This window comes from Perissodus microlepis, chromosome 23, assembly GCF_051167445.1.
Source record: "Perissodus microlepis isolate ML-2025 ecotype Zambia chromosome 23, ASM5116744v1, whole genome shotgun sequence".
NCBI lineage: Eukaryota > Metazoa > Chordata > Actinopteri > Cichliformes > Cichlidae > Perissodus > Perissodus microlepis.
The window spans coordinates 14,423,427-14,436,600 of record NC_140482.1 but is presented as its reverse complement, the minus strand read 5'-3'; the positions used below and the strand labels follow the sequence as shown (position 1 = coordinate 14,436,600).

General features: G+C 39.2%; 1 protein-coding gene across 1 annotated transcript; it reads right to left on the bottom strand.

Moving 5' to 3' along the window:
* Positions 1 to 2,880: 2,880 nt before the first annotated feature.
* On the bottom strand, positions 2,881 to 13,174 carry nufip1 (nuclear FMR1 interacting protein 1). The gene is made up of 10 exons (XM_084920904.1): positions 12,788 to 13,174; positions 12,255 to 12,328; positions 12,072 to 12,173; positions 11,912 to 11,974; positions 11,757 to 11,833; positions 11,551 to 11,643; positions 11,234 to 11,403; positions 10,945 to 11,064; positions 3,755 to 3,990; positions 2,881 to 3,626 (listed from the first exon to the last, which is right to left on the bottom strand). Exons 1-10 carry the CDS (start codon positions 13,026 to 13,028, stop codon positions 3,105 to 3,107), a joined length of 1,698 nt encoding a protein of 565 aa, XP_084777030.1. The 5' UTR covers positions 13,029 to 13,174; the 3' UTR covers positions 2,881 to 3,104.

Below are 13,174 nucleotides of genomic sequence, written 5' to 3'. Positions count from 1 at the left end.
GCGTCTGGACTTCTTTGAGTTGCATGAAGACGTTTCACCTCTCATCCGAGAAGCTTCTTCAGTTCTAAGGGTCAAATGGTGGAGAGTCCCAGATTTAAACCCAGTGGGAGTTTCCTCCCAAAGAGGGACAAAGGACCCCCTGATGATCCTCTACCTAATCACATGAGCCAAGGTGTGAAAGCGGGTGTGGGTCACAATCAGCTGGGGTTTCGGGTGAGCTCATTGTGAAACCTGGCCCCACCCTATCATGTGATTTCCTGAGGTCAGATGGCCCAGGATGAGAGTGGGCATTAAGGCGTCTGGGAAGGGATCTCAAAACTGGATTATAGATGGCAGACAGTTGGTGTCGTAAACCACCGCCTCTGTTCAAAGGTGGTCGCTCACAGTGGACGTAAATGGTTTCTTTCACTCCTCTTTCAAACCATCTGTCCTCTCTGTCCAAAATGTGAACATTGGCATCCTTGAAAGAGTGACCTTTGTCCTTTAGATGCAGATGGACAGCTGAGTCTTGTCCCGTGATGGCTCTTCTATGTTGTGCCATGGCTGTTTGGTCTCTCCGAAGTAGAGGTCTGGGCATTCCTCGCTGCACTGTACAGCATACACCACGTTGTTAAGTTTGTGTTTAGGAGTTTTGTCTTTCGGGTGAAACAGTTTTTGTCTGAGTGTGTTGCTGGGTCTGAAATGCACTGGGATGTCGTGCTTGCAGAGAACCCTCCTGAGTTTCTCTGATACACTAGCTACATAGGGGATGACAATGTTGTTGCGTCTGTCTTTCTTATCCTCCCTAGCTGGTGTCTGATCTTCTTTTCTGTGTATCTTTGCTGACTTTATAAACGGCCAATTAGGATAACCGCATGTTTTGAGTGCTTCCTTTACATGTGTGTGTTCCTTCTTTTTCCCTTCAGGCTTAGAGGGAACATGTTCTGCCCGGTGGTGTAGGGTCCTGATTACCCCAAGTTTGTGTTCCAGAGGGTGATGGGAGTCAAAGAGGAGGTACTGATCCGTGTGTGTGGGCTTCCGGTAAACTTCAATGTTGAGGTTGCCTTTCTCTTCAATGTGCACAGCGCAGTCCAGGGAAGGCAAACAGTTATCCTTTGTGTCTTCCCTGGTGAACTTGATGTTTTTATCCACGGCGTTAATGTGCGCAGTGAAGGATTCCACTTCTTGTGTTTTGATTTTGACCCAGGTGTCGTCTACATATCTGTACCAGTGGCTGGGTACTCTCCCTTTAAAAGAGCCAAGAGCCTTTCTTTCTACTTCCGCCATGTAAAGGTTGGCTACAATAGGTGACACGGGGGAGCCCATGGCGCAGCCATGTTTTTGTCTGTAGAAACCCTCGTATTTGAAATATGTAGTGATTTACGTCCATTTACGTCCACTGTGAGCAACCATCTTTGAACAGAGGCGGTGGTTTACGACACCAACTGTCATACTGCAATGGAAACGAGAAGCTGCAACTCAAAGAAGTCCAGATGCTTTTCTTTCCAAGCTCCTTAGACTACGATGACCTGTATGACTGAGAACCTTCACAGAGATATTGCTGATAAGGCTAGTGTAGAAGTGCAAGAAAATTTATGTGGCAGATTACAGGGTGCTGGCTTGACCGTGACTTACAAATGACGGCTTACTTGACCGCAGTCCAATATTAGTCTAATCAAACTGTTTTATTGTTTTACACATAACATAGTTTAATAACACATAGTTTTAATATGTTGCCACACTTTTGTTACTGACAAATTGGGACACCTGGTGGTTAGTAGTTTTGTGAGTCTCTGTTGAGCAGTAGTGTTGCAGTTACTTCTAGTTGCTCTTGTTGCTTTGTTTAACTCATATATACACAGTGGCCTTAGATTTCATGTCTTGGAATTTGCAGCATCCATGAGTAGTTGTCTTACACTATCTGTGCTGAATATCTCGGGTCAGGGCTGTGATGCTCGATCAAGTTATAGACCTGCTGCTGTTCTTTGGGAAGCTGATCAATGCATTGATGAAATCTGTCCCTGCGGGTTTTTCTGTAAAAATTCTCTGTAGCAGGTTTTATGTTATTGTAGAATATTTTCTATTAAATTTGTAGATTGGCTTTTAATATGTTACATTCATATCTATAATGGAGCTAGATTAGTCTGCCCTGTTCCAAACATGTCTATTAAGCTCTTAAATTCTCAACTAGTTAATAAATGGTCTTGATGCTGTGTGGTGGTGAGTGTAGTGGAGGCATCAGAAAAAACTGCTGAAAACAGATGCAAGCTACATCTGCAAACATGATGGAGAGGCAAATTTATGAGATGGAAAAAAACTAATCAGTCCTGCTGTGCATAGAGCAGTTGAGTAGGGCACAAAGCAGAAACACTGCTGTTTGGAACACTGGAATACTGTTTGGAAGCTCTGCCAGGGATGAAACATTACAGACATGCACCATGTATAGATGGGAACGCCCTGTGGGTAGATCACTGTGACTGACTCCTATACGCACTCATTTAAAACAATGGTAATCTGTCATTGGAATAAGATAACTGAACTTCGAAGTTAAATAATTTGAAACTGGAAAGCTGTCTGCTAAAACAATTAGTGCATTAAAGGGGAGAGTTGAAATACAAAACCAAGTTCAAACAATCAGTTTAAATGGGAAAAAAAGCACAAATTTAAACTATAGATGTACCATCATCTATTCAACCATTAAAAAAAAAACAGGTAAAAAAAAACAAAACAAAAAAAACCAAACAAACAAAAAACTTGTAAACCTGCCTGACTTTCACGTCATTGAATTCAATAGACAGTGGGTCAACTCTAACACACTTTCCAGCCGTGGTGCGAATTTACTGCAAGTCAAACGCTAGGTATATTTTCTCTCGTGGTAGTGTGAATGTACTTTACCACACGTTTCAGTTCACTCCTTTTATTGATAGTCAAACACTGAAAAGATAAAGATTCAGAATTCATCACTACAAATCACGTGATTTATTTTACAAGACAGTCTGTCTTTACATAATAAACTCATATCAAACAAAAAAAAAAAATCATTCCTGTCCACAGAAATTCTTCATTCATATTTGGAATCTCAGTTTTATGTTTAGGACAAAATAAGACCAACTATTTTGGGTCTTTCACACTTGAACACTGGGGCTCTCCCATATTTCATCATCATACATATTTGAGATACATGTGATCCCATCCTTCGAGGACACATCCGGATGGTTTACATCACTGGTTGTTGTCTCCTCAGTATTTGGGATGAAATCACCTGTATAATCACCAACACTTCCTAAAGACTCCACAGTAGGTTCATTAGGTCCTCGTGTAGACCCTTGGTGATTCAGTATACAAGGAGCTTGCTTAACTGCAGAAACTTCACTAGTAACTAAACCCTCCATACTGCCAACATCCAGGACTGCTGAATGTCCCTCACTACTAATCAAGAAGGCAAACGGGGACGCAACTTGGATTCTCTCTGATGATTCTTCCCATCTTCCTTCATGCTCTCCGTTTGTAACAGCTGCTGTGCCCTTGTTTCCAGTTTTCTCCTGGTTGTGACATCTGCTCTCCAGCCCAAAGAAGTGGTTTCTGACAATGTAGCGTACACACTGCAGGAGGACATTCCTCTCGTGTCGGATATCTGGAGCCAGTAACTAAACAGAGACAAACAAGAGTTGGACTAAATAATACATCTAAATAGTATAGCTTTAAACAGCGTGTCCTTTTTTACTAAATCAAAATCATATAAATACGCATGCATAGTGTCAAATGACTTCCATACCATCTCAAGTAAAGTGGGGCGATGTGACTGTGGTAGTCTTCCTCGTCCTGCTCTTTCTCCTTTGCTGTTGGGCATGTGAAGTCTGGAATCTGTCTGAACTGTTTTCTGTCTCTCTGCATTCTGTAAAAAAGCCCCTCTACCCCTGGCAGGTGCCCTCCCCTGAGGGTTGGGTGGTATTAAGTTTAGAAGGTCCTGGTTCTCTTGCACCAGCTCCTTACCTCTCTGAATGGGTGTGGCTAAAACGCAAAAGCACAAGCGTTAGTAGAAACACTGGACATAAGTTACGCTTTGTTATATATCCATCCATCCATCCATCCATTCGCGTCCGCTTATCCTTTTCAGGGTCGCGGGGGGCGCTGGAGCCTATCCCAGCTGTCATAGGGCGAGAGGTGGGGTACACCCTGGACAGGTCGCCAGTCTGTCGCAGGGCCAACACACAGAGACAGACAACCATTCGCACTCACATTCACACCTCTGGGCAATTTGGATTAACCAATTAACCTATCCCCACTAAGCTTTGTTATAAACTACATAATAAAACCAAACTACAACAGAGCTACTCCGAGATAAAATTAAAGTACATGTTTAATGTTGAATCTGATGGAAAACTAGGGCAAGTTATTGTGACTCAGGACACACACACACACGGGTGCAACAATACATGTATCTGTATTGAACCGTTCGATACAGTGCTTTCAGTTCGGTATGCATATGTATTGAACGTATGGAACGATACAAAATTTTTAATTTATTTGATCAACTTTTCTTCTGACAATGCCGTCTGTGTTGAGGGCTCAGTGGATCTGCATTTGATTACTCCGTCTAGGCTGCATTGTCGGGTGCAGATCCACTGAGTGCCGCCCATATGCATTCAGCCAAGTTTGCATGGCAACTCCTCAACGCTACCCGAAACTGAACCTCATCCACCGTCATTCAGATCTGGCGTTTGGAACTATTTTGGTTTTCATGTGAAGTATGACCCTACTTAAGCCTGTTGTGGAAAAAAGTACAACAGTATGTCGGATGTACCAAGCAATGCTCAATTACATCAGTCGGAACACAACAAATATGATTACACATTTACACCGACATCACACTCATCACACAACACCAAGCACGCATGCTACAAACGGCGAGTCATTTAGACACCCGTTAGAACATGATTCTAAGAGGGCAAAGGGGATAGACAGGGCAACTGCTACTTTTAATGCTGTCTACAAAATTGCTTTTCTTTTGGAAAGAGTCATTTCTCTGTAATAAACTCTTTTTCCACAGATGAGTGATTTCGCCATCAGATACATTTATTTTGTTATTATATTATTTTTTGTATCAAAAAAATATCTAACCGTGACACCCAATGTTCCCTCTAATCCGTGCGTGCACAATTGTGCACTGCTGGCACGGCCTCTGCACACAAAAACTCTGCGTTGCGCACAAAAAAAATCTAACCTGATTGGAAATTAAAATTGAAACTTTAACAATTCTGTTTTGCAGTGTTAGTCAGTAAGTGACTGGCTGCGCCTGTATCAATGCCACCTTATCCCATAGTCCAGCCAATCACGCGATTACATTTGTATTTACGCAGCTTTTTTTTTTTTTTTTTTTTTTAAACTCTAAACAATTGAACAGCAAACATACATAGTAATGTAGGTTATAGAAAGGGTATGAAAAATTTCACAGCTTGCAGTATCTTTTACAAGTCATGAATACAAATACACACAAATACAAGTACGTAAACAAAAAAGTATACCTTAGAAGAAAACAAACAAACAAACAAACAAAATAACTGATTAGAAAAAACATAAATAAAAAAAAAAATAAGGTGCTCAAGGTATAAATAAACAACATATAAGTCAGGCTAAACTATACATTCAACACAGTTCTTGTGTTTTACATGCTTTGGAGTTAGTACTGTTCTTTAGATTCTCTAGATAATTGGAAAACAGGGCTTTAAAAGCAAATATGTTTGGACGCTGTTGAGAAAATTTTGTACAATGTATGTGAAATTTGGCAAAAATAATCAGAAGATTGATAATATTTTTTTTTTCCTGGAATTATTTTATCAGTACGTGAGAGGCCAAATAGAATATGTTGAAACTTCAGTTTACATGAGGGATCAATTTTGGTGTTTATAAACTTAATTGATAATTGACCATTATCATTCAGTAATTGACTCACAAGTAAAATTTTCCTATCCACCCATTTCTGAATATATAATGATTTGTTCTTAAATTTAATATCCTGATTATTCCAAATGAGATCTTTATGGGGAGAAAGGTTGTGAGAGTATATCATTAACCAAGATGATAGGAGTTGACTGAAAGTTGGAGAGTTTAATCGGTAATTTAGAGATATTGTAATTGCATCTTACAGATTAAATCTTTGTTGTATTGCAGTTATAAGAGGGTCGAAATTTTCTGATAACCTAGCATCTTGGTCTTTTTGAATGGTAAAACCAAGATATTTAACCTTATTTTTAACAGGAACACAGATACAATAGTATCTGTGCAGAATTAACAGGGAGAACTTCACATTTTGTAATGTTGAGTTTAAGACCAGAGGCTATTGAGAAATTATTGAGAACTTTGAGAGCTTCATCAACTTAATATTTATCCTTTAAAAAAAGTGTTGTGTCATCTGCTAGTTGAGTAATAGACAATGTTCTGCCAGCAACAGAGAGACCCATTACACTGCTGTTTTTAAAATGAATACAGAGTAACTGCATAGGAAGAAGGAAAAGATATGCAGAAATTGGACAACCTTGACGGATCCCACGGTTGATATCAAATCTTTTCGTTGTACCATATGGGAGTTTGATTGAGCTATTTGCATCTGCATATAAAGTGAATGGTTTGATTTTTTAAACATATTTCCAAAACCAAAAATATCAAGTGCTCTGAACATGAATTCATGTTCAATGGAGTCGAAAGCTTTATAAAAATCCAAAAAAAAAAAAAAAAAAAAAAAAAAAAAAAAAAAAGAATGAAACGAAACTATTATCTGTGATTAAATCTGAATGATCCAAAATATCAATTACCAGTCTTATATTGTTAGTTATGTGTCTGCCAGTCATAAAACCAGACTGTTTCATCAATTAAGTGCACATTTTAATTTTTTAGCCAAACACATAGCAATTATTTTATAATCATTATTCAGCAGTGAAATAGGTCTCCAATTTTCTATCAAAAGGGCATCTTTTTGAGGTTTAGGAATCAAAGTAATCAGTCCCTGAGTCAAGGAAGGAGGGAGCTTTCCATTATCAATGCTTTCAATATGTACTTTATGTAAAAAACGTGATAAGTCCTTTGAAAATAATTTGTAAAATTCAGAAGTCAAACCGTCCTGCCCTGGACTCTTATTAAGTTTCATTTTATTAATAGCACCTTCATTATCTAGTGTTGTGATGGGGGCATCACACATAGGTAATATTAAAACAATTAGTGACAATAATAAAACTAAGGAATTATAGAATTTTTCCATGGGTTCTGTAGAAAAATTAGATTTATATAAATTTTTATAAAAAAGTTCACAAGTCTTGGAAATCACTTGAGGATCTTGTGTGATGACCCCATCTGAACAAAGTTTAGTCATGCTGCCAAGAGTATTGTGATGTTTTTCTAATTTGAAAAAATAGCTAGAGTTTTGTTCTCCCTCTTCAAGCCATTTCCTTCTTGACTGCACAAAGGCACCTTTTGCCTTGTAAATGAAATTATTTCCGACTCTTCTTTTTTTCTATTTTTAACTATTTCAGCTCCTCTTTTCATTAAAAGGGACCTCAATTCAAATTTCATGAGCTCCCAATTTTTACAAAAAGCATTTTCAACACATGCCTTGTTCCAATACTGATCTATTTTTGTTTTAATTTCCTTTACCAAAGAATCATTCAGTAAAAGAGAATTATTTAATTTCCAATATGAATTCACTCTTTTAGACGGATTACTGGCATACAAACATATCTCCAAAAAAATTGTTCTATGAGCTGTCAAGGGTGTTGGCAACATTTTTGATGTAGAAACATATTCAGATAAAGGATCAGAAATTAGCCAATAATCAATACGAGACTGTAATGAACCTGATCTATTTTTCCATGAAAATTCCTTAATTGTTTGATTTTTGAATCTCCAGATATTAGGTCTCTTTCATTCATAAAATCCAACATATAATTACTACTTTCCTGACTTTTACTTGGCCATCTATCTATCATGTTATTGAGTGAATGGTTCCAGTCTCCTCCTAATATAATCTTTAGATTAGCAAATTTACTTATTAAAGATTCAATTTTTTCATTTACTACAAGTATTAGGTCAATATTCTCCTGTTTGTTATTATAGCCGTAAATGTTACCTAGTAAGAGGGTCTGATCATTAAAAAAAAAAAAAACAAAAACAAACAACCAGCAAAATAAAATATCCTTTTGGATCAGTTTCTGAAGATATAATTTTTCCATTAAATTTATGCTTCAAAATCAGAGTTCCCGCTGAATGGTTTGTGCCATGAGACATCCATAAATCTTCGCCCCATTGGGATTTCCAGAAGTTAGCATCCTTAGGTTCAGAATGGGATTCTTGTAAGAGACAAAAGTCAGTATTCAAACTTTTAGCATATAAAAACAGAGCTTTCCTTTTGGTATTGTTCCTTAGTCCTCGAGCATTAAAAGAAATAAAGGATAAAGATGAAATTTTGAAAAGTAAATTAACTTTTTACCCTGAGAAGAGTGTGTAAGCTTCAGAGAGAGCAGAACTACTCTGTCTAAAAAAGTGCTTCACAAAACGTTTTAACAGCAACAGCATACTATAAGTCTTTAGAACAATAAGGAAAAGAGACCTTGAGGTATATCCACAAACAGGACTGGAAGAGATTTCAGTGAATTTCTTTTCTGTTCACAAAAGCACGGGCTCCGACGAAGTAGGCAATTTTCCCTTCCTTACGTGCTTTCTCCACCTGTGGCCATAGCTGGTTGCGTCTCTCTCGGTCCTTGGGAGAGAGATCTTCTTTGAAATGGAGCTTCCTTGTCTTCAGGTAGTCAGATCGCTTCGCAGCCTTCCAGATGATGTCTCGAAAGTGTCTCATGGTTAATTGCAGGATTATGGCGCGGGGCAGTGGCGCAGAAGAGGACTCACGTCGTTGACCGATCCTGTGGACTGAATCAAGTACCTCTGGGAACTTTTCACGGTGGTCAGGATCCATGTTTTGGCAAATTTCAATAACCTTACTGCGTACGTTTTCTCCTTCTTCTTCGGGTAGCCCGTGAAGTCGCAGGTTCCATCTTCGTTTATACCGAGACAACTCCAACACCTTGTTTTCCAGTGTTTGAATTTTCTCTTCTGCTTTATCCACCTTTATTTCAGTACGAGAGACTTTTCCTTTTAGCTCCCTGAGATCTTCTGAGATAAAGTTAATAGTAACTTTCAGGTCGCCAATACTCTTCTTGATGTTAGCTCCTTGCTCTTCGATAGCCATCTTGAGCGTCGTAATGATGCTTTCCGCCGTGTCAGTTTCCATCACTCTTTTCTTACCAGAAGTTTTTGACAGGGAGGAAGTAGGAGTGATAAGAGCTCTCTTATTTGAGCCCAGGTTTTTTGCGGGAAGAAACGGTAAAGACAACGTTTTATAAAGAAAACCATCGAAACACTCTCGGCGTTTGAGCAAAAACAAAACCAACCCCCCGCCCCCAGCCTTTCCCATTGGTCGAAAAATGTACCATGTCGATCAATCAAAAAATTATATGGCAACATGGCATTTAGTTATTAAGACACGGGAGGAAGTTTTAGGAGGGACGGCCATGTTTTGAGATGTGAGAGATTTGCGATGTTTAGCGCAAATCTTGTGTAGTTAGTGTGTAGTGTAGTCAACAGTTTTGTTGTGTGTGTCAGAACAATGAGGCGACTGCTAAATGTTACAGGTGTTACAGGAATGATACATTTCCTGTTGTCAGGCCTGCAGGTATCAGGCTGTTGTTCTCCTTTAACTCATAGTGGACAGAAATTATTTTTTGGAGTGGCACAAATAATTTGTGTGGCATCAAATTTGATGCAGAACAGCTGATTGTTCTGTTAATATTTTGAAATGTTTGTTTAAAAAAAAAAAATACCTTGGCAGCATTTATAGGTAAACAGCTGCAAAAAACTTTGTTGTTTGCAAAACTCAGTTACTTTTTTGTAGAACTATATAATTATTTGCCCAACATTGGTCATTATATACTGTATTTTGCAGACAGAGTTACAGAACTCTCTTCCAGACCACAGACTCATACTCATAATACAAGTCAGAGCTTTACAATAAATAAATAAAGTTGTGCTTTCAAAATTGGAGTTCAAGTTATTTTTACTTTCAATAGTGTTAACATACTACACAGGTCATGAACAAGATTTTTTAAATTTTCATAGTAAGTGGGCTAAAGCAGTTAATTGTAATTTAACATAAATGTAAATGCTGTAATTTGATTATTTTAATAAACCATGTAACTTGGATGGATTAGATGCTGGCGTGACCACAGTGGACACGTCTGCTGTTGCTCACAGTGGTCCAAGGGACCGCTCAGGGAGTTTGTGTGTTCGCTCAAACACATGAAAAATTAGAACATTGGTGACACCAAAGTATCGAAACAAACCGAACTGTGAATTTTGTGTATCGTTGCACCCCTAATACACACACACACACACACACACACACATAAAAAACTCTATAAGTATATTACTCTTGCACGTGCCCACTGACAAATTTACATGTATTGGATCCAAAAAAATACAGTCTGCATTCGTGCAAGCAAGGCTCCATTCTAGTCAGCTTGGCTTTTAGGATTTTCCGGTAGGCACTGGTACCGTATCAGGTACTTTTTTAGCACTTATTGGGCTGGGGTTTGAAGTGAGCCGAGTTGAGCCGAAAATGAAATGTCATCAGACTGCACTCAAGAGAGGGTAGAAAAGTCCATTTACGTTTGTGCTTCATGTCAAGGAACTTTTGGGTTGCGCTGCTATAACGACCCCGCCCAAATTGAGGTGGTAATGTAAAAAGACTGAAACAGAGTAGAGATGAGTAAAGTAGGTGGTAGTGGAAAAGCGGCATAGGTGAGGTAATAAAAAGTGTAAATTATCAACAAAATAAAAACAATTCAACAAGACAGAATCATTAGCATTTTTCTTGCATGGTGAAGATTTTGGACTATTATCCAGCAAACACTATGTGCTCACCTGGTTCATCATCACTTTCGGTCATGGATCCGTAGTTTGCTACTAGGGATCCCAGAGCTGAGCTCATCTTCTTAGGGGCCACAACCAAGCCACTGGTCCTGGACTCCTCTCTGTCAGAATCTTGGAGCCAATGAAAAACAGAGCACTATATATCACTATCACTATATAGGGGTGTCTGTGTATTTCAATCAAAGAATAACCAGAGGATAACCAGTGAAAGCTTTTTGATCTTGTCCTCTATGTAGGTGATTGTGCACAGGCTTGATTGAACTTTGATCAATTAACTCACCATGGTCACTAGTGGCTAGTGCTCCGAGTGGATCCCCGTCCCTGCATGGGTGGGTGAGTGGTTTAGGCTTCTCTGTAACACTGCAGTCCGATGAGTGTGGCCGTCTCAGATGTCGCCATTGGAATCCTCTGTTTTTCCAACCACGACCTCTGCCTCTTCCTCTCATTCGTCTGAAAATAAATACATCATTGCTTATGCAAGTTAACTTTTTGGTAAGACAGACTTCATTTCAAATTAAAAAAATGTATATCAAAATAGAAAATAAAAGAGATGCACACCAAAATCCATAATTTATACATTCAAATGTAAACATTTACCCAAACTGAGATGTTTCCAGGACAGCTCCCGTTTCCTCCCGCACCTCCAGGACTTTTTTCTTCTTCTCAATATTCACAAGTGTTGGATAGTTTCTAGTAAACCAGTAAAGACAAATTAATGACTGGACATGGGCAGTATGCATATGTGGCTTAACTAATGGCAAAATTGCATCAAAAGTTCATGACTGCCACAGTTTCTAACTAACTTGCGCCTCTCCTCTCTCCATTTAGTAATCTCCTCCGGTGTGTCCAGTTTGATTCTTTTAGTTCCTGGTGCATGGTTCTGTCAACACAGAGTACTCACATTAGAAAAGGGGAACCACTACAAGCTAATCTCTTTACATCATCTTCTTCCACTTACATTTTTCCAGTGTATGCTGACAAGTTTTTCATGGGCCATGAAGCTGCAGTCAGCCACAGAACACTAAAAGTGGATTCAATTGGAGCTCTCAGTAAAAAGTAAAGAATATCAATGTGAACAGCACTAATATATATCTAGTAAGTAGCCTAGAGTGAAATACCTTGACATGCTGAGAGACATGCTCATTGTACTTTTCCTGGTTTTTGAAGCCCCGGTCGCAGGTGTCACAAAAATGGGAATACTCTGGTTCTTTCCTGTTTTTCTGCAAGGGGTGAAAAGCTCAAAGTTCCCAACAACGTTCCATTCACTTTAATTATAAATACAAAGTTCTCAGAAATGTCACCTTTTTTCCATGATGGCTGGGAGCTCGGTAGCTTTGATGTCCACCTCGATGCCATTCATGACTAAAGTTTTGACCTGAAAACACACGCAAGAAATTCAAACACACCTTTCTTTAAAAAACAGACACACGGACATGTCCTTTATGGCGACTAAAGGCGCACTGCATGTATCTTAAACTACACAGCTGCTATCAAAGTTATTGTGGGGATGTGGTTTTGTTTTTAGTTTATCTTTCCTTGTTTTCCACGGATGTATCCGTTCTATCACTAGTTGGCTTTTATGAAACTAATTCAAGTGTTTTAACACCAAACAACCCACTGACGTCACTTGCTGCATTCACACATGCTATAAAGCTTTAAACACTTATTCCTTAACTGCAACATAACAGTGTTAAATCTATGACTTTTTTGTTAGAGCAGAACCCCATGGTGTAAGTCAGTCCTTACATTATGTGGTCCTTCATGTGCACTTTAGGGCGACAGTAACATGAAGGAACCCATCTTCAATAGGGAAACTACTGTATATTCCACTCACTGTATGTATGTGTAGGTCCGTGGTTTCCACGGTTTGATGAGAACCCATAACTTGCCGCTGACCCGTGGTGCCTGCCAACACTACTGTCGCAGCTCCAGCTGTGTTCGGTAGGCGTTTCGCTCCAGCTCCACATGGTGGGATGGAAGCTACTCGAGTGCGACTGCTGCTGCTGGAACGACTGGAAGGAATTCGAAGGAGGAGAGCCAAAGTCGGGCGGAGGATAGTTTGCCGACTCGTTCATACCGCCAGGCCAAAATCTTTCTTCACGCTGACAATGAAGGTAGTTCTAGAGAAACTTCTCCTCAACGCGTTGCCCTCATAGGCGCATGTATTTACTTTAAGCGAACTATGGTTTCGTCACTTCCGCCAAAGAAGGAAGACCATAAA